The sequence below is a fragment of the Theropithecus gelada genome, chromosome 8, assembly GCF_003255815.1.
Source record: "Theropithecus gelada isolate Dixy chromosome 8, Tgel_1.0, whole genome shotgun sequence".
In the NCBI taxonomy this organism is placed as follows: domain Eukaryota; kingdom Metazoa; phylum Chordata; class Mammalia; order Primates; family Cercopithecidae; genus Theropithecus; species Theropithecus gelada.
The window spans coordinates 110,229,246-110,251,023 of record NC_037676.1 but is presented as its reverse complement, the minus strand read 5'-3'; the positions used below and the strand labels follow the sequence as shown (position 1 = coordinate 110,251,023).

The window sequence follows — 21,778 nt, the reverse complement described above, 5'->3', positions numbered from 1 at the left end:
CTTTTTGCTTAGGATTGTCTTGGCCATATGGGCTCTTTTTTGGTTCCATATGAAATTTAAAGTAGTTTTTACTAATTCTGTGAAGAAAGTCAATGGTAGTTTGATGGGGATAGCATTGAATCTATAAATTACTTTGGGCAGTATGGCCATTATCATGATATTGATTCTTCCTATCCATGAGCATGGAATGATTTTTCCATTTCTTTGTGTCCTCTCTGATTTCCTTGAGCAGTGATTTGTAGTTCTCCTTGAAGAGGTCCTTCACATCCCTTGTAAATTGTATTCCTAGGTATTTTATTCTCTTTGTAGCATTTGTGAGTGGGAGTTCTGTCATGATTTGGCTCTCTGTTTGCCTGCTATTGTTGTATAGGAATGCTTGTGATTTTTGCACATTTATTTTGTATCCTGAGATTTTGCTGAAGTTGCTTATCAGCTTAAGGAGATTTTGGGCTGAGACAATGGGGTTTTCTAAATATAGGATCATGTCATCTGCAAACAGAGACAATTTGACTTCCTCTCTCCCTATTTGGATACCCTTTATTTATTTCTCTTGCCTGATTGCCCTGGCCAGAACTTCCAATACTATATGGAATAGGAGTGGTGAGAGAGGGCATCCTTGTCTTGTGCTGGTTTTCAAAGGCAATGCTTCCAGCGTTTGCCCATTCAGTATGATATTGGTTGTGGGATTGTCATAAATAGTGAGGAAGAGCTTTTTCAAGTATAACACAGGAAGCTATAAAAGATAAGACCGGCAAACTGTACTATGTAAAAGTATTTAAATTTTTTTACATATTAATATACATCAAAAACAAAGTCAAAAGATAAATTAGAAACTTCGAAAAATATTTGCAACTCAAGTCACAAAAGATAATATATATCAATATATGCAAATTCTACAAACAAAACCAAATGACCAAGAACACAATAGAAAAATAGGCAAATTATATCTTCAGAGAGTTCATGGAAAAGAAAATACAAATGGGTGGAGAATACTAAAGACACACAAAATTTCATCTAAAAGAAAACAAATACAAATTAGCACTTTACTGAGATACCACTTTTTGCCTACAAGTGTCAAAAGTCAAAAAGTGTTGGCCGGCATCTAGAGATAGGCATTTTCACATGGTGTAATATGAAAGAACCTTTGTGAAAGGCAATTTGCAGAACACACACACATATATCCAACTGTTTGATTCAACTTTTCTACTTTTAAGAATTTATAATGGAAAGGTAAAATGACACATGAAATAGTTAATTGAAGTATTGCTTAAGATATAAAAAGTATGAAAACAATCTAAATGTCTATTGGTAGGGAGGCTGGCTAAATACAGTCATACAATGATATAATATGTGACTGTATAAAAAGAACAGGACAGTTCTCTATGAACTGATGCCATGGTGGCTCATGCCTGTAATCCCAGCACTTTGGGAGGCTGAGGCAGGCGGATCACGGGGTCAGGAGATCGAGACCATCCTGGCTAACATGGTGAAACCGTGTCTCTGCTAAAAATACAAAAATTAGCTGGGCATGGTCACGTGTGCCTGTAATCTCAGCTACTCAGGAGGTTGAGGCAGGAGAATTGCTTGGACCAGGAAGTCGGAGGTTACAGTGAGCCCAGATCATGCCACTGCACTCCAGCCTGGTGACAGAGCAAGACTCCATTTCAAAAAAATAAACAACAAAAAAAATCAAAGTACAGATTAGTGAATACAGTATTCTACTAGTTGCATAAAAGACAGGAAGAATATATTATAAAATAGAGAAGAATGTATTATATATATGTATAGGCACATATATATAATACATTCTTCCTTCTCTCCTTGCTTGATAAGCAAAAAGATTATCAAGTTACTCGTTTGATAAGGACAAAACATCTCCTGAAGTATACCAAAAACCTTGAAAGTTTGTATAAGAATAACTGATTGACTCTAAGGAAAACTGGATGCCAGAGAGGAGTTAGGAGAGACTTTGCCCTGTTATGCTCTTTTGTAAGGATTGAATTCTGAGCTGTATGAACAATTACAAGTCAAAAAATAAAATACAGAAGTTATTTCCTATCTATAACATCATCCCCCACTTCTGCCCTTGGTTATTTTTCCCTATCACCAATGAGTGGTATAGAGTCAACCTCCTCAGTATACTTCTCTATAAGCAGAACCCAGGCACAAGTCTATTTACAAAGCCGGGTTAATGAAACCACTATATAAACTCAGTTTGAAGAAAAAGTCCATTGAGTCTCCAAGATGGAGAAACTGTGAGCTGTGAGCCTCAACAACACCACATTCAGAGTTTAGAAATGAAAGGAAGCAGAGATATGGGATTAAAGTTAATGATAGTCTAGGATCCGTTAGGGTTGTATTTTTTAGTAACAAGAACATTCCTGGGATTTTGAAGTCAGGAAAAATATTCAGTGAATGTAAAAAAAAAAAAAAAAAAAAAAAAAAAAAAGAAAGTCTGCATTATCAACAAATTAGCCCCAAAGTGATTAAGTGTGAGACTCCAAGTACCCCAAGAACTAAATCTGACAGAGTTTTAAGGGTCACTGGTGTCTTTTAAGAGGCAAAGATAGACCAGGAGGGAGCAAAAGAAGGAATTAAGAATTTTCCTTTCTTTCAGAGCCTATTCTTTTCTTACTAAACAAATTAACCAATTTTCTACAGAAGTGGTGCTATCAAAATTCTTCCTCATGAACTGAATCTCGGGGTTCACTAAACTGAAAAGTATCTCTGGCTAAAAATGCATCAACTGTACAACACAAAGGATTAAAATTAAAATTATGGAAAGTTGTCTTTGAAGGGATAAGGGTGAAAGTGGTCTGTAAATTTAACTAAGGACAGCAGTGGCTAACCCTATTCTTTCTACACAAAGAACCATCACTGATGAGTTTGCCCTCACACTGGTTAGATACCACAGCAAACTTCCTAGTAAAAATAGAAAATTGATTGTAAACCAGAACACGTAGAAGTGAAAGAGACCTTGGGCAGATTTCCTAAAAATACTGCCAAGGAAACTGAGACTAAGAAAATTGCCCAAAGTGACCCAGGTGATTAATGGTAGTGCTAGATCTGCTTGGTCTTGTGTTTACTTTTGCCTTTAAATATTTTAAAGGACACTGATTACCATTTATCTGGAACAGATCTCAAAGCCTTGCAAGGAGGCAGGGGGGCTTACTTAGGGAAGACTTCCTTTCTCCCATAGATTTAACTCCTTTATAAGTACAATTCATTTGTTATGTGCATATACGACTATATTTGGAAAGAAGTAGTATTTATGGTGCTGAAGAGATATTCAGCATGATAACAAGATGATCAAGAAATATCAAGTTATGCCAAACACCGGGGGCCACTCCCTACACTGAAATGTTTCCAATTGCTTCCAAATTCTGTGATAAAAATCAAGGACTCAAAAGTCAAGAAACAGATCCACTGTTTCTGAAATGTGTTTTGTCAACTCTCTTTGCGCCCTGTGGGCCAGTCTCAGGGCTGGATTTTCTTATCTATGAAATGGGACCAATGACCTCAACTCAGATTTACTTGGGTGTTCTCAGGCATGCATCAAAGGCACACTGCTGAAGTTCTTAGCACATAAATACCACTATGTAATTGTGAGTCTGTAAAATAGTTAAGAATAGGCAATAATAGAATAGTAAATAAATATGAGTACTGCAATATTCTTTTTATATGATTGTCTTTTAAGTCATCAAATTTCTGAACATCTTCTGAAACAAGGAATAGAAAAGGGAATTTAGTATAAAATGCTATCATAATAATATGGTAACTGTGGGCATATCTATAGACATTCATACTGCCAACGGTTAGTGGCATAAATTCTTATCTTTTGCTTAAGGAATACATACATTTTTTTCCTACAATAGTGAATGCAGGACAGATTTCACTAGAATGAAATTGGATGGCATCAAGTCTATTTAATGTAACACTTTGTTAAACAGAATATTTCCCCCAAACCCAGAGCACCTAAAAGTTTAATTCAGGAGACTTTGGAAATGGGAGGAGGAGAGAGGAGGATTAAGAATGAAAAATACTTTAGTGGGAAGTGAACTTTTAAAAATTATTTTTAAAGAATCAAGGCCCCAACTTCTTGAGTACTTCAGGCAATGGATCACAGGTTTTTGTTAGTTTTACTGGAGGAGAAACAAAGTAAATAACAGTTCTGAGGATGAGCGAAAGCTATCGGGAATACCCATCTCACTCCTCAAAGTGGGGGCGCATTTTATGAATAATTTCAGCCGGCTACCATACCTTCCTGCAAAACATGGACAAGATGTAAATTAAAAAGTGGCAGAGGTGTGGTATATTGCAAAGCTTTAAAGGAGTCATCAGTCCTTCAGTCAGATCCCCCTGCAGAAAGGTTGGCGCTGCTGTTGGAACTGACCTTAGAGCTCTGGAGAGGACTCCTTGGGGGTGAACAGCCGGGTTCTGGGACCCAGCAAGGTCAGGGGGCGTCTCCATCCCAGCTACTCTTTATCCCTCGCACTTTGGAAAGCCCGAAGAGGATTCGCCCGGAGTTAGGCGAGCTGTTGGCTGGTCAACGTTCTTTAGGACCTCAGGGAAACCGGGGCGTTTCTGGCTTTAGGACCCAGGAACTCCAAGGCAGCCTAGACTTAGATGCCTTGGACCACAGCACCACCTACTTATAGAAGCATCCCGAGCCTCAGCCAGTCTGCATCTCCATCGGAAAGTGCGCTAGCCACATCCCTTCGGATCACTTCGTCCTCCCGGGAGCGTTCTGCCTTCTACAGCTCGGAAAGAACGAAATCTTAGCTGTGAAGTGAGCGTGGAGAAAGCGCAGGAAGCGACACAATTGGTTAGGGACGTAGAGAGTGAGAGCCGGCGCACCCCTAGCCCGGGGACAGCGCTCGCGGGCGGGGACGGAGCATCCCAGTGGCTGCACCCGCTGCTCCGCGCTTCTGCCCGGCGCCGCCAACACCGTGGCGGCCGCTGGAATCCCGGAGCTGCCAGGCGCTCCCGGCCGGTCTCGGCAAACTTTTCCCCAGCCCACGTGCTAACCAAGCGGCTCGCTTCCCGAGCCCGGCATGGAGCACCGCGCCTAGGGAGGCCGCGCCGCCCGAGACGTGCGCACGGTAGGCAACCCACCCCAAGACAGCCGCAGCCGCAGCGCTTGGGTACCCTGCCGTGGACTCCAAATGGCCTAAGAGCGTTCTTTTAGCCCTGTACTCCCAGTGTCTTTGGAGCTTTTTCCTTTCCTCGGAGCGCCCGCACAACGCCCTATGCCCCCGGGTTGGAGCTTAGGGCTCGGCAGAGGTTGCTAATTCACTGATTGTAATCACCTTCCTCTCCAACTTGTCCGCAGCTGCCTGCTCTGGATTAAGCCGCTCCGCGGCTCGTGCTACGCAGTGGGTTCGCTTCCTCCTTCCCTCTCTTCTTTAAATTGGGACGCGCGAAGGCGCAGCTGCCTCTCCGGGGCTCTCTCCATCCCCCACACACCCTGTTTTCGCTTCCCTCATCTCTCAGGTTCGTGGCGGAGAGATGCTGATCGCGCTGAACTGACCGGTGCGGCCCGGGGGTGAGTGGCGAGTCTCCCTCTGAGTCCTCCCCAGCAGCGCGGCCGGCGCCGGCTCTTTGGGCTAGCCCTCCAGTTCCTAGACTTTGAGAGGCGTCTCTCCCCCGCCCGACCGTCCAGATGCAGTTTCGCCTTTTCTCCTTTGCCCTCATCATTCTGAACTGCATGGATTACAGCCACTGCCAAGGCAACCGATGGAGACGCAGTAAGCGAGGTGGGTCTCTCTCTGCCAAAGGTGTGTGGGCTTCAGGGGTGGCTTGTGGCGGTGCTCACTCACGCCCTGGCTCCAGGGACTCAGATGGGCAGGGCTGTGCTCTCCACCCCAGCTTTTGCGGGTCCCCACTCCCCACCTTTAGGACCCTGGAGCTCTACAGAACACTCCGTGTTTCTGTACCCTGGAGGCGCAGGGAGCCGGAGCGAGACGCGCTGGGAGCTGGGCGAGCTGGGCGCCACTCGGGCGCTCAGGGCCAAGTCGTGCGGTCCGCACTCATGTTCGCTGCCCCACCTCCTCACCTGAACTTGTCTCTTTAGAACGTATTTCTTATTTGGCATGCAGTTTTTTTTTTTTGGTCGTTGTTCTCTCTGTCCTCTTAACCATCTTCCCTGTAGCCCATTTGTTTTGCCTTCCCCATCCACGTGCGCCCCAAACCCGGCCTCAGATCTCTTTGGACTTGACCTAGCACAGTGTGTGTGTGTGTGTGTGTGTGGTGTGTGGGTGTGCCCACGCGTGTGTCTGTATTCCGGAGCTTGGGGAGGGGTACCAAGTCGAGGGGGAGGACCTCCATTTCCAGAAAAAGGCAAACAGATCTTTTTTCTGGAACCTGCGACGAGATGGGAACTTTCATTCCCGCGCTGGTTTTCTGGGAGGTTTGTTTTTAAAACAGGCCCCACTTTGCTCTCTCCATTTGCTTTGCAAAAGCAGCTACACCGGTGGAGGCTTCTGTTCTCAATGAAATTCACTTGCGGCTTTTTAACTGCTCCCTTCCTCTCCATCACTTGTGCGTAGCGGAGAAGGCGGGTGGAAGCCTCCAGAAAGGTTTCTGGGAACTCGCTTTCCCGCAGATTTAGTGCATATTTCTGTCTCGGAGTCTGCTGGAGATGCAACTAATCCAAGTGCATTTTAGAAGAAGGGCGGCTAGACACGATTCAATTTTCTGGGGGGATTTAAACATAAACCATCCACCACACGCACATCGAATTACCCGCGCAGGAAAGGTACGCAGCAGCCGCTTCCCAGGGACATGGTGAGAGCTGTCTATTTTCATCCGGCACTTTGCCACTTTGGACTTTTGCGCAATTAGAATTTGTCGCTGGGTTCATGAATCTTGACTTTCTCTTCTTCTCCAAAATGTAAACGTCTCACTGGACCTGTGACGTGATTTGTTTATAACTCATTGTATGTAAACTCCGGTCCTGCATCCAGATTTTAGTGAGGACTTTCCGAACCTTAGTTTTTTGATGGCTTTTTAGGACATTGTTAAGCTGTTCTCACCTGGGGTAGAGCTAGAGATTGGCCCACCTGAGGGCAGAGCTCCAAATAACTGACGGTGTGCGACTTCTGTAGTCCCTGCGCTTCAACTGTCTCTGTATCTGCGGCTGGTAAGGATAAACCCTCTCCAACTTCTCTCCCTCCCTCTCCCCCGATTTCTGACTTTTGGAAATTGTTTATTTTCAGAAATTATTCTACTTAAAAATACTAGAAATTTCTTCCCAAAGGCCATGAAAGTTTGATATTGATACTTGCCTTGAAAAAGCCCCTTTTCATCTCCTCTCTCCTCCCCTCCTAACTGATTCCTTTCTCAATCCCAGTACTTTCTTTCGAGTATTCGGCAGAGCCAGCAATTTTTGATTACACTATGGTCAAAAGCGTTTGGAGAGGCTTTTCCTCTTTTTATAAGTCAAAGCTGCAGTCTACTTAGAAAAACTAAAGTGCTTGAAGTCTGCAAAATATAGAAATATCTAAAATCCTTTGCCCAGATCCTTATTAGATGACTTACTAATTCAGTGATAGCTTTCTGATCCACACTGCCTGTCCCATTGTGGTTGAGTGGGGAAGAACTAAGCATATTGTTTTAGTAGAACTTAATGCAGAGATGCTGTTTGGTGGAAAAGGACATTACAGCACTCCTGTGGCCAGAAGGGATACTGCATGCCTTCTCTGCAGTGCCATCTCTAAGAATCTTCCTATGCCTTCTAAGGTATCTGAAGCAGAACCTATTTATCTCAAATAGCAGAGTCTTTTGTAACGATTACCATCCACATCCCAAAGCACTGACATTCTAACTCTAAACTGTGCAGTAGTAGCTTGTGCCAAATCAACCTTTCGATTTAATAAAATTCAAATGCTTTCAAGAACGTGTAAATTGGTAAGGGTGTAAAAAACTATCAAAGTTTTTTTTTTTTTCTTCTTCTTCTTCTCAACAGATGTCCCTTTACAAATCCCAAGTTTCTGGTTAAAATAACTGTGGTCCTTAAAAGTGACCACACTATCTGTACCAACAAAGGGTGTACTGTGTTTTTAATTAAAAGTGGAACTACTTAAAGGGCTGGCCAGACAGTGTAGGGTGATAGTAGCTTTTCTGCTTTGCAAGGAAGCTTAAGGATTGCATTGTGAGAGTATTGAAATGAATAGAGATCTAACTCAAGTTGTGTGAATTGTCCCTCTTCACAAACTTAAGCTGGTTTTAATTGATCTCATGTCCACTGATTGATCCTACACCAATTGTTGTGCATACCAAACAATTGGCTTTCCCCAAAAAGATTGATTTCAATTAGTTCCTCAGTGAATGCTTGACTACTGGCCAAATCATGTCAGCAGTGACAGTTGACATGTTAGGGCCTATGTGGTACCAACATTTCCCTTTTTCCCCTTTGTTTTGGATAGTGTCAGTTAAGTATTATTTTCCAGGAAGAAAAGTAATTGGTATTTTTTCAAAAAGGTGTTGTAGCTTGGAAAATTAGTTATTTTCTTGGCTTTTGTGCTACAAGGTAGGTGGCAGTGGTACCAGGATTGGTTAGGCTTACCCCTGGGACCTTATTCTTTTTTTTTTCCCATATTCCATCTGCAAATAATCAAACCTTCAGTGTGGAGCATTCTCCGAACTCCTTTGGCATTATGTTTAGTCTGCGCTATGATCTCACATGCTCCATAATATCATTTTCTTAATGAAATAAAATTCTTGGCAGAGATTAGATAATTTAGTCAGTTAAAATCAATTGCATCCAGTTTGGAATGGAGAGCAAATATATCATTTAACGGTATATTTTATTTCAGAATATAGCCAGAAGATTGAGAAAATAGAATTTTGACCTTCTCTACTTTTGGACAAAACTTCAAATGGGGGAGATCATCACGAACAATAACACTACCCACCTACCATATTTTCTTCCCCTTATTTTGAAAAATTATAAAAATGCATTTGATAGTCACTAATGGGGCCTGGTTGCAATAATTTTTAAAAGTTAGACACAAACACAATACAATACTGACAATGAATATCTTTTAGAGAGGGGGAGACACATGCCAACATTTTGTAAAGCTTATTGACAACCCTTATTTTCCTCTCCATGTAACATATTAAGATTTGTCTCCCTGACTCCCCCTTCAAAATAGTCATGATTGGCTATTGTTAACCCCTACTGTCTATCTTGGTCTGGAGACCACTTATGATTGATTTATATGGTAAGTGGAGTTATTTGATTACTTTCATTTTTTGGAATGGTCGTAAGCCACATTTCAGGCTGAATTACTGAAAGGTGGATAGACAAATCATAACTTTATTGTGGTCTCCTGGAATTTCTCAAGCATGGCATGTAATGACTTAATCTTATATCTCCCTCATTCTATTTTTATACCTTGTGATATTTTAACCAGGGATTTATGAAAACTTCTTGATAAAATTCTCAATGCAGCAAGGTTTCTAAATGTATAATTCATGTTTCTGGTGGTCTGATGGCAGGGGGCGTGCTATGACAGGTGTTTCCTGCTGTAGCCTTTTCCACATTGAATCCTCAGCTTCTCCTTCCTCTGATAACTCCTCATTTCACAAAATTAGACTTAGCTTCTTCCATAAAAAGGAAGGGTTTATCACAAATAGTGTGGCATGTTTCTGGTAACTGAGGCTGGAAAAAGTAAACATTTTCTCTTAAACGTTATAGAGCTAAATTAATTTATGTTTGTGTTCTTAAAAATTTATTGACGAGATTGGAAGATTTTTTTTTACAAGTACTTCTTAAATAGTTTATTTTTCCTGATATTCTTTCAAAATACAAAATGACACATGGAACATACTAACCTACAGTTAGATGAAAAAGTTTCAAAACACATTTTGTATGCTCGCTTACTTTAAGTTCCAAAGTATTTCAGAAAAGCTGATGTGATGTTTAACTTTGCAAAATAAACATGTTCTTTCTTTTCTTTTCTCTATTTTGATTGGCTGCTTTGTCTTCCGACATAACTGCATAATTTTTTAAGGCAGGGTCTTACTAGTACAGAGAGGTCAGAAAGTTGCTGTGCTCAAACTAACACCTTATTTTGCCACAGAAATTTGGAAGTGATTCAGAATAGGTGACATTCCCCTAGGCCCTGGGCTTTCTTTATTTGCTTTTAAAATCCAGCTTGGGTAGAATCCAATATTCACAGAAATCACAAGTTGGAAATGACACTTCTAGTTCCTTAATGCAAAGCCACCTCTTGATTTATTTAGAGACAAACTGGCCAGTTTGTGGAATATCCAGCGTAGTTCTTTCCTTCCAACTTACTGACTGTGTTTAAACTATTTCTTTTGGAAATACGTATCCTTATCCATCCCAAGTGCAGGAAATAGGGGACAGACAGATTTTATTTGATATAAGCTTGATAACTATGATAAAAGGAGGTGATAGACTTTGGGATGACAAAGTTTTAAAATTTCAGTATTTAAGATACCATGAAGCTTATTTTTTCTCCATTAACTGCAGCAATCAAGGGCTGATCAGGTGAAGACAGTGTTGTATATCTATATTTATACATTTTCATGTGTTCATCCAGAATAAGTAGAAAACATGCTAATTAATACTAAAGTGTATACATAATGTATATTATACATATTAGGGAAGGTATATATGCATACCTGTATATATGGGTGTGTGTATAGGGAAAGCGACGAGGATGGTATAATTATGGAGGATCGGGATTTCAGAACTAAAAGATTTTTCACTCATTTTTTTCTAGTCCTTTTCATCTTTCTCTTCGACAAGATGAAAAGATGGGAGTGGGTGGGAAAGGGGGTGGCAGGGAGAGAATGAGAATAAGATTGGGTAAGGATAGTGTTTTTACTCTTTCCAAAGCCCACCTTCCACCTGTTCTTACCTCTAGGACCCTTCTGTGTCAGTCACCCTTATTTCAAGCATGCTGCTGTTCCTCTAATCCCAAAATTCCTTATTTCCTCCCTCTTCACACTGCTTTCCAATCTCTTCTGCTTTCCTTCACTTCTTCTATTCCCTTCTCTGGCTTGATAATCCTGTTTCATTCACTCTTCAATCTGTTACTATTTGGCTTCTACCGTCACCCTTTTAATAAAAAGATTTTCTTTTCTTTAAAGATATTTTTATGCCTTCACAGAAATTAACAAAAAAGAAAAATATTAAAAGTTTATAAACGTTAGACTTATTTTTAGAGTGCTTTTAGGTTCACAGTGAAATTGAGTGTAAGGTACAGAGATTTTAGAAAGGGGTTTCTTAATGGCCAGTCATACTCACCTCATTTCCAAGTCCAGCATTGGTACAGTCCTCTGGGACTTGTTCCTATGGTGATATCTTATCACCTCTTTCCTTTGGCCAGTGACACTACACTAGTCTCATTGAGAATGTAGACTAGTGTTTCTTCACCTTTATTCATTTCCTTGGGGAATTTTACCCATCCCTGTTTCTTGAATTTTCATTTCTACATAAAGTCCTTTAATTCTAGGCTCAATTTTTCTTTTCTTTTCTTTTTCTTTTTTAGCTTCAGATTATCCTACACTCAGGTCTCCCAACTACTGCCAATATGGATAGATATTCCATGCATACTCAAACTTGACAATTCACTTCCTCTTTTGTGTCCCCTCCCAAATGTGTTCCTCTGCTTGTATTCTTTATTTTTATCCATGGAGTTCTGGGTGCCCAGACTGGGAGCCTTGCTATAGTCTTTGACTTTTCTGTTGCCTCTTTATCATTTTATTCTTGCCTAAACTATATCGGATTAGTGAGCTTATATCCATCTCATCCTTTCCATTCCCAAAGGTGTTTCCTAGCTCAGGCCCTTATAGACTCCTCATCCTCCAGCATCTACTTCAATCCACTTACGATGCTCCATCCCTTACAATGCTGCCACATTCCATTTTTCTCCACCACAGATCTGATCATATTACTTCTCTGCTAATAAACCCCAAACCTCCCAGACCTCCATATTGATTGCAGAATAAACACCAGCCTCTTCTGTAGCAGTCATCGTTTCCCACCATCTGACCACAGCCTGCTTTCAACCTTCCACCACCTTGAAAGCACACTTCACTTAAGCTATCCCAGATTACTTCATTTCTAGGCAAGCCATGTGTTTTTAAGCTCTTGCGCTGTTGAGCATGTGTGTGGCGTGGCGACCACCTAAAATGCCACTGCTTCTGTGAAGCCTTCCTAGAATTTTCTGCCTTCCTTTCTAAAGCCAAAATAAATTATTCCCTCATAGTTTCTTAGCTTTCTGGGCTACTCTTACAGGACTCTTATTTTTCCTTTTTTTCTGGTTATCTTGCCTTATGTGTCATATTTTAAGCTTCTCTTAGGCAGAACTACGGTACATTTATCTTTGTACTCCTCAAGCTAGACCTTTTAGAGTGCTTTCTCCACAAAATGTAGTGGAACAAAACGTCATTGTATATGAGATTTTTGTTGTTTGCCCTTAAAATTATTTTGGTGACTTAATGAGAAATGGTGTTTTTTTTTTTTTTTTTTTTTTTTTTTAAATCGAAGTTGTTTGCACATAGTTGAAGTTGGAATGATTAAATATTATGGGTATTCTCATCATTTATAATTCTTTATAATTTAAATAAAAATTAAAAAAAAAACCTGAGGTATAAAAGCATCCCCAGCCAAGTACTCATTCTGAAGTCTCTTCTGATTATTTCAGAATTTCTCAGAGTACACTAGTGTCTGTATACTTGTTTGTTATTTGAATGATGGAGTATTCCAAGTGACAGGTGATTTGTGGGTAGGGTAGAGAAAACTGGTGGTGGTGGGGTAACACTTTTTTTTTTTTGAGACAGAATTTAGCTCTTGTCACCCAGGCTGGAGTGCACTGTTGCGATCTTGACTCACTGAATCTCCGCCTCCTGGGTCCAAGTGATTCTCCTGACTCAGCTTCCCAAGTAGCTGGGATTATAGATACCTGATACCATGCCCGGCTAATTTTTGTATTTTTAGTAGAGATGGGATTTTGCCATGTTAGCCAGGCTGGTCTTGAACTCCTGACCTCAGGCGATCCTCCCGTCTTGGCCTCCCAAAGTGGTGGGATTACAGGTGTGAGCCACTGTGACTGGCTGGTAACCCATGTTTTAAAAAATACTTATTTTATAGAAAAGGGCAATAAAGGATTTTTATCCCCAAACAGTTTGACCATATGAATGAATAATAATTTAGGAGAAAATAAAAGGAAGTGGTGTTTGCCTTCTAAAAGGATACTCATGTTAATAATATAAGTTAATACAGGAAAAATTTAATCATAGTTATATTTATGATTTTAGTATAATATAGCTACATGCACATACCCATGAGACACACAGATGTGTGTGTATTTTAGAACAAGTTCTGTAAATATGAAGAGACCACGTAGTTCTGTGTAGTGCCTTCCAGGAGAACACTGACATTTTAGTGTCCTTTGAATGAAGTGGGACCTGTTTGACTTATACAGAAGGTGAGCTGCTTACAGAACTGTGTGGTTTTAAAACTAACAGTTAAGAGAATAGAGCTAGAATTCAACTTTCCTGAATTCACTGAGTTTTCCTGTACATGGTATGTTTCAACATAAACATTAATTCAAAGAAAAGAAATTCCCTTTGAACCCATTCAAAAGTTCTTCAGACCACAGACTTTTATTGAGCCCCAGAACTTCCTACAACTCATAATTATGCTAATGAAGTAATGAATATTAAATAACTGAAGGCTGAGGGGTGGAGTAATTGATGGGTAGAACCATAAGTATATTTTAGTAAAATTTTGCATACCTGCATTGGTAATTTTTAAAATTATTTTTGAATATGAATTATAGAAACATTTCTAGCATTGTAGTAGCCAGAACAAATGTGTGTGTGCATGTGTGTACTTGCCTGCACATGTGTTCATGTATGTGTGTATTGGTGTGTATGTGTATTTTGTGTTTAACACACATGTTACAATAAGGGTTAGAGCAAAGGTATTAAATATTTCTTATTTTTACTCTAAAATGTAGAGAAAGTGATTATAGGTAGCCTTTCTCATCTAGTCATTTGGAGAAAACCTTCTACAATTTACTTAAAACTTTTTCAATTTTCATCTCTTGCTGAAAGATATTAAGAGCACTTATAAAAAAGAAGTTATCCAGTTCAGCACATTTGTTTTGAGAAGGGTTTCTTAACTTGGGGTCCAGAGGTAGGGCTAGGGTTTTTGCAAGCTTTCTGAAATTAGAAGCTTTCTGATTTCTGTTGCTTTTTGTGGCGTAGAAGGACAATATAGAGCTTTCACTAAAGTCTCAAAGAAGTCCAAGTTTCACCTCTTTCCTTCAATAGGTTAAGCAGCATTGGTTTAAAAAATAGGAGGTGGACCTTCCAAATTAGCATGATGCCAAATGACTGCTTCAAAGTGATATAGATACTTGTTTTCTAAAAATTTATTTTCCTTGTGTGAGTTTTCAGCCATTTGCTATGTTTATATTTGACAATATGAAACCACATTGGAAGCACTATCTCAAGATTTATTTCAGTAAATAATTACTTGGCAAGTAATTCCTTACTCAAAGACAATAGTTGTTAAATTCTCTCCATCCCACTAAAGAGTTTATAAAAGTACAACATAAATATACAGTATAGGGGTTTTGTTAAAACTTCTCATGTGATCTCACTTTTATCTCATTAAGGAAACAGTTAATATATAGTTTTAGAAATAGCTGTTGTAGCTTTCCAGCTGGTGACATGCGGTGCTGGCATTGATCTGACTTGAGGCATCATGCTGCCAGTTCATAGAATGGCCAGAACTGGGGCTTAGCACTCTTCAATTCTGGCCAAGGGGGCTCCTGCTAGATCTTTGTTTCTGTGTCAGCACATTTTAGAATTTTTGTGTCATGATGGCCTTAGTCTCTCTCCTGTTGCTGGATACAATTGCCAACTAATCACCTCAGCAATGAAAACACATGGACCAATAGAGGGCACACTTTGCATTCTTTTCCCTATGCTTTGTTCTCTGAAATTTTGTGGGATTTGTGCTTCCTTTGCTTTGCCCTATTGGTTCAGGGGGGAAACCTGCTCTGCTGTCTCCATGGACACTGTGATCATCTTGATGTCATCACAGAGAGAACAAAGGAACAAATAAAAAGAACTTTTCGGTCTTACTGAACATTTCTGGTTTTGATCGCCAATCTCCTTTTGACAAGACCTCACCAAGAGGCAAACTGAACCAACCTCACTATTTTAATATCTGTGAGACACAGGTGTTGAAAGCTACAGATTTAATTAACACGCAGGTAGGTTCCAGCTTCTGCAGCCACTTTGAAAAGCATCAGTTGGTTTTATTTTATGTTTTCAATTCAGATGTGTTCCATAAGATGAATGCTCTAAAATTTAAGCAACTGGTAAAGTTTGGAGTTGCCCAAATGACTCCAAATTAATACTTCCTAATTAATTGTTTTTCAAATTCTTTAATCTTTGTAGAGAGACCTATTTATTTCGATGCTTCTCTCATACTTTGGCCCTTTGAGAATTGTGAAAATTGTCTAATATTCTGAAAATCCAAAGTTTTTTTTTTTTTTTTGACTGAGTCTCGCTCCGTCACCCAGCCAAAGTATTTTTAAGTTTTCATTCCCCCTTATGTAATAAAGTATGACTTAGGGCTTAAAAATTCTCTGGCATCTCATTGTTTTTCACCTCACATGCTGTGTTCTCATGCCTCTTCCTGGTAGTCAAAAGCAGGCTTTTTAATGTTGAATGATCTGCGCTGTGTCGTCATTAAACTGCATGTTTAGTTATTCACTCTTTCTCCTCCAAGATTTTGAAGACTTACTTTGCCCTGTTGGTTCAGCTGGCAGACCTCCTGTGCGTTCCCCATGAAGTTTAGCTGAATCATAGGGGATTAATGTCCTATGACCAAATGATATATTATCTGCCCATCCCCCAGAATATAACTCTCGGGGGGTAACTATGGTATCTGTCATTCCCTGCTATTTTACTGTCATAGATGATCTTTAAAAACTCTGCCCTGGATGAGAGACCTTGCTGGTCTAGAGTATTGGGAAGAGTTGTTCCTGCAGCTCCCATGTTACCATACCTAAATAGACATTAAAAGAAGGCAGTCCTGGTCTTCAACTTGTCATATCTTCTGGGTAGTTCTCGTAGGTGGAAGAACATCTACAAGAACTTATGTTTATTTTGATACTTGCTTCTTGATGACGTTCTAGAGGTTCACTTTCGTCGGATGTGTGTGTGTTTAAGGGAATTTTGAGAAACTCTTGCTTGTTAGTTCTGGGCTCTTCTGAGGAGATATGAGGAAGTGGGGGAGAATAGCTGTAGTTTGGGTAAGTGGAATGAAGAAACTAGCTTAACATTTTTTTTTACTTATCCAAGGATCTTGGTGTCTGATGACTTCAGAAAAATCAGAGCTGTCCTATGCATAGCATTCCTTCCCCTGATGAAAGACATCTTGTGGCCACCCTCCTTCACCCAGCATAGTGTAATTGAGAAACTTTGTTAGGGTCAAGAAACTACGTAATTTGAAAAACCACTGGTGTCTGATAAGTGTACAGCAGTGGTTACCAGAAGCACTATTAGTGGGTTGAGGTTAGTTTGTTGTGGTGATAGAGAAGCCATTTGCACCACTCCTGGTGGTCAGTAAGTCACATCAGCAGTGGCTGATATGATTCTTGACTGAATCCTGTCAATTATGAAAGTTCTTTTTTCCCCTCATTTAAATACTACTATCCTGAAAATTGATCTAGAACTTTGGAAACGACCCCTTGAAAACTGATTTCCCAAATCATGAGTTTAGTGTAATTTAATTGTTCTGTATGCAGAGGAGTTATTTGCAGCTACTATGGGTGATCTTAACATGATTTTGATTTGAAACTGACTCAAATGAATAACTGTTCAGGAGGCTTGGCAAGCTTCTGCACATCATGCAGTCATTTTTTGTTGTTGAATTCAGAGAGAAAAGTTTAAGAAATGTGACAGGCTGGACCTAGGGAAAGGAAAGAGCAGGAACAAGATCATTTTCTTAGACTTGAGGTTGATCCTGTGAAAAATGAATGTGATTAATTTTTGGAATTAAAGCAAAATGAAGGTATTTTATGAAGAGGAAGATTAAAGTTTATATTTAGAAAATTATCCACTAATGGAAGAGAACCTTCTTTGGAATTTTGACTTTGGAAGCTGCCTCTTTCCAACAGCAAAGAGCATCTCTTGAGAATGTTTTAAAGCTGGTGACTTTACAACACTCTCAAGAGTGAACTCTAAGGACCTTTCACACCGTAAGAGCCACCACACAGCCATCTGTAATGCATGTGGTATCTAATAGGTACTTAAATATAAAGTCTTGTTGACAGCCGCTTGAACTCAAAATACAAGACTCTTCCTTCCTGAAGATAGGACACTAAACAAAACTACTTTAAGAGATGAGGTCTTGCTGTGTTGCCCAGGCTGGGCTCAAGTGATCTTCCCACCTTAGCTTCCCAAGTAGCTGAGACGACAGGCATGTGCCACCACTCTCAGCTAAAATTGCTTCTTGAGATTCTGCACCATATGCTTCTGCATCATTATTGTAAACTTCAGTAATAATGTGATAGATATTGACACTCAATATGAATTTCTGAAAGAAGGTGTATACCTCAATTCTTACATGACCATGATGTTAATTTGTAAAATGTTTCATTATAAGAAACTTTGAGATTTCAATATAACTATAACCAACATGGGTTATGCCAGACAGATATTTTGCTTTCTTTAATGGGTTGCTAGACTGGAAGACAAAGAAGTATTGGACAAAGTTTTAATATCTGGCACCTATGAAGGCATAATGGACTTAAAAACCCTTTCAGACAAGGTAGAGAAATGCAAGTATATCATCTTAAGTTACTTTCTTGAGTTACATTTGGTAGAGAGTGGTGAGTAATGGATTGATGTCTACTCTGTGGGAATCCTGGGTGTACAGAAGGATCCTGTCTTCAGCCTTGTCTGAAACAATATTTTCTTAATGATTTCATTGAAGACAGGTGGTAGACCAACCACACTTTTGCGTAATATGAAGTTGAACAGTACATTTAGGATGTGGGATGACTGGTTACAAAAAGATCTCAATGGCTAGGAATGACAAGATGAATTTACAAATGAAATCTTAACCAGAAACATGTAGAGTTTACTGTTTAAAATCAAAGAACTAGCTGGGCGCAGTGGCTCACATCTGTAATCCCAGCACTGTGGGAGGCCTAGGCAGGCAGATCACAAGGTCAAGAGATCAAGACCATCCTGGCCAACATGGTGAAACCCCATCTCTGCTAAAAATACAAAAATTAGCTGGGCGGGGTGGTACACACCTGTAGTCCTAGCTACTCGGGAGGCTAAGGCAGGAGAATCGCTTGAACCCAGAAGGCAGAGGTTGCAGTGAGCTGAGATTGCGCCACTGCACTCCAGCCTGGTGACAGAGCGAGACTCCGACTCCGTGTCAAATACACACACACACCCCCCAACAATGGAAGAATAGGATGTTGGACACAACGTTTTCTCATTGATTTTTGACTTACTCTGAGGTTATAATATAATGTAATTGCAAAAAGAATTCATTGCATTAAGAGAAATATTTACCTAGATTCAAGAATAAACCAGATGAAGGCTCTTAGCCTATCTTACATTCTTTTCTAGAGTCATTACTTTAAGAAGTGCATTGGCAGCACATGTTATTATACAGTATTAATTTCCTAGGACTGCTGTGACAAAGTACCACAAACTGGATGGTGTGAAACAGCAGAAATTTCTTTTCTCACCATCTGGAGGCTAAAAGTCCAAAATCAAGATGTAAGGAAGTTCATGCTCTTTCTGAGACCCTAGGGGAGGAGTCTTCCTTGTTTCTTCCAGCCTCTGGTAGCCTCAGGTGTTCCTTGACTTGTAGCAGTAGAATTCCAATCTCTGCTTCCATGTTCACGTGGCTGTCTTAGCTCTGGTTTTATTTCTTTTGACAGAAAACCAGTTCTATTAGATTAGGGCCCACCTTAATAACCTAATGTTAACTTGATTACATCTGCAAAAACCCTATTTGCAAATAAGGCCACATTCACAGGCATTGAGAATTAGGACTTCAATATATCTTCTCTGAGTACTCGATGCAACCCATAACAAATACCATTTGCATCAGACCCTGTAGTCTTTTAAATCCTCATTTTCATAACCCTGTGGAATATTATTATAATAATAATTATTAATATAACAAGTAGTGGTAGTAGAAGCGGAATGCTTAGTAGAGGAAGGATCACTGCATATAGCTACAGACTGTATATTGGACATAAAGCAAGAATGATATTAATGGCACCCCCTGGACTTGTGCGTGCCATGGCCCTGAGGGTAGGGATGCTTTAGACATGGTTTATAAGTGTACGGTGTTTGGAGTATGTAACTTCAAGTTCCTTTCTGCCTCTAAAGTTGTGTGAAACTACACAAACCCAAAGAGTCACCTCTTTATTACTTATTACAGCCTCTTTATTACTTTTTCAAACAAATCTATGCATCAACTTGGCTTCTTACTGTTCATCTCTATCAGCTGAAGCTGAACATTCCATTTAGCTGTTTTTTGTTTGTTTTTGAGATGGAGTCTCACTGTGTCACCCAGGCTGTAGTGCAATGGCGTGGTCTCAGCTCACTGCAACCTCTGCCTCCCTGATTCAAGCGATTCTCCCGCCTCAGCCTCCCGAGTAGCTGGGACTACAGGCGTCCGCCACCACACCTAATTTTTGTATTTTTAGTAAAGACAGGGTTTCACTATGTTGGCCAGGCTGGTCTCGAACTTCTGACCTTGTGATCTGTCTGTCTCGGCCTCCCAAAGTGCTGGGATTACAGGCGTGAGCCACCACGCCTGGCCTTAGCTGTTTTTATTGAAGTTTGCTGTCCTCTAAGAGCTGTTAACACTCTTTATGAAGCATTAGTGAAATCTCAATATTGCCTACTATACATGACTTCTGGTGTTAGAGTGTCTTAAACTAGTCTTCTCTGATTTTGAGTAGTGTCAAATGCTGGCATTGCCAAGGGGCTTGATCTATTCATGCTTGTGTGCTGCATATAAAGGGCGAGTAGGAACATTGTTTTAAAGCTATTGTGAAATATTTGAAACATAAAACAGTAATGTGATGAATCCCTATATATCCCTCACCCAGACTGAACAAATATTGAGATTTTGCCACACTGACTTTATTTATTCTTTATTTTCTGTTTTACTTTGTATTGGCTGAAATATTGTAAAGAAAATCACAGATACTACATCATTTCACCCTACATATTTCGGAGTGTATTTCTTACAAATGTAGATTTTCTTTCCAAGCTGCAATGTCATTAATCTACCTAACAAAATTAGTTATTCCTTGGTAACACCTCTTAATAATCGGTATGTAATGGATTTCCCCAGTTGCCTCAAAAATGTTGTTATACTGTGGCTATGCTTGAATCAGCATTGAAATAACACCACTCATTGCATTTGGTAGGTATGTCCCTCAGGTATCTTTGATTCTAGGTAGTACTTCCTTCCCACTCATTTTTCCATGCCATTGACTTATTGAAAAAGAAAAAAAGGTCAATTTTCTGCAGAATAACATCCTTCCATTTGTTCTCCTGTTGGGGTTGTTTAACTTGTTCCTCAATCTTCCACAATTTCTGTGAACTAGAAGTTCTCCTTGAAGGTTGGATTAGATTCAGGTTCAACTTTTTTGGCTGGAATACCTTGCAGGTGATGCTGAGTGCTTCATATTACATCACACCAGGAGGCACACAATGTCTCGTTGTGCCGTTCTTAGTCATGCTGAAATTAACCAGTGGATTCATGTGGTACCAGCCCTATCACCCTCCATTTTAATGATATTTGTCTGAATTATCAGTTTCATTAGGGGTTGCAAAATGGTGATTTTTTTTTTTAATTCTTACTACCACGTTTATTAGCTGAAAATTTTCTATTAAAAACTGTTCCTTTTTCAGCTATAGGTATTTTTGTACTATGAAACACAATTCTTACAGGTAAAGCAGACAATAAGCTTATTTTTTTTCCATTTTAATTGCTGATTCTTAGAAAAGAGAGTTGATATGTATTTAGCTGGGATGGTGGGTGAACCTCATGTAAGTGAATAAAGTGCTTTGCTTTGTGTCAAGCCGTTCCCTGTCAGATGGAGGAGGTGAAGTCTTCCAACAGTTTCTTGCTTACTGAAACAGTAGTAGTAAAATGACATTTTTTAAAAAAAGACTTTTTGGTTTTTGCTAACAGAAATGATATGCAAACCTTCTGGAAACCTGAATTCTATTAGATATGTTCTGATGTTTTCTGTTAATAGCTTTCAGAGAAGCTACTAAGTTGAACATACAGTAGCTTCAGTATGGTGTAATCTGAGGCTCATTGGATAGAAAAACAGTACTTTCTGCTACTTAAACACCCTCTGGAAGGCTTAGAGAGGAGAGGAAGGAAAATATTAGAGGAGATCAACTGGATATTGAAGAATACAAGTAATGTCACCTGAGAAGGATTAAGTTTTCTCAAAGCTTGTCTTGAATGGCAGCTAGCCACTTAGAATTGGCCCTTGTAGCCCATCAGGGCTTGTCTGTTGCTGTGTAGTCTTGTCTTTTCTTTCTTTTTTTTTTTTTTTTTTGAGATGGAATTTTGCTCTTTGTTGCCCAGGCTGGAGTGCAATGGTGCAATCTCTGCTCACTGTAAATTCAGCCTCCTGGGTTCAAGCGATTCTCCTGCCTCAGCCTCCCAAGAAGCTGGGATTACAGGTACCCGCCACCATGCCCAGATAATTTT

The 21,778-nt window shown here is 39.9% G+C and overlaps 1 protein-coding gene across 2 annotated transcripts in view; it reads left to right on the top strand.

Moving 5' to 3' along the window:
- Nucleotides 1–4,613: 4,613 nt before the first annotated feature.
- RSPO2 (R-spondin 2) overlaps nucleotides 4,614–21,778 on the top strand; it is a 168,424-nt gene continuing 151,259 nt past the window's right edge. The window contains exons 1-2 of one of the 2 annotated variants that reach the window (XM_025394237.1): nucleotides 4,614–5,102; nucleotides 5,494–5,756. In XM_025394237.1, the coding sequence (XP_025250022.1) occupies nucleotides 5,663–5,756 (94 nt within the window). In that variant the 5' untranslated portion in view covers nucleotides 4,614–5,102; nucleotides 5,494–5,662. Of the gene's footprint in view, nucleotides 5,376–5,493; nucleotides 5,757–21,778 lie in introns of both variants that reach the window. The other variant, XM_025394238.1, reaches the window with a different exon arrangement.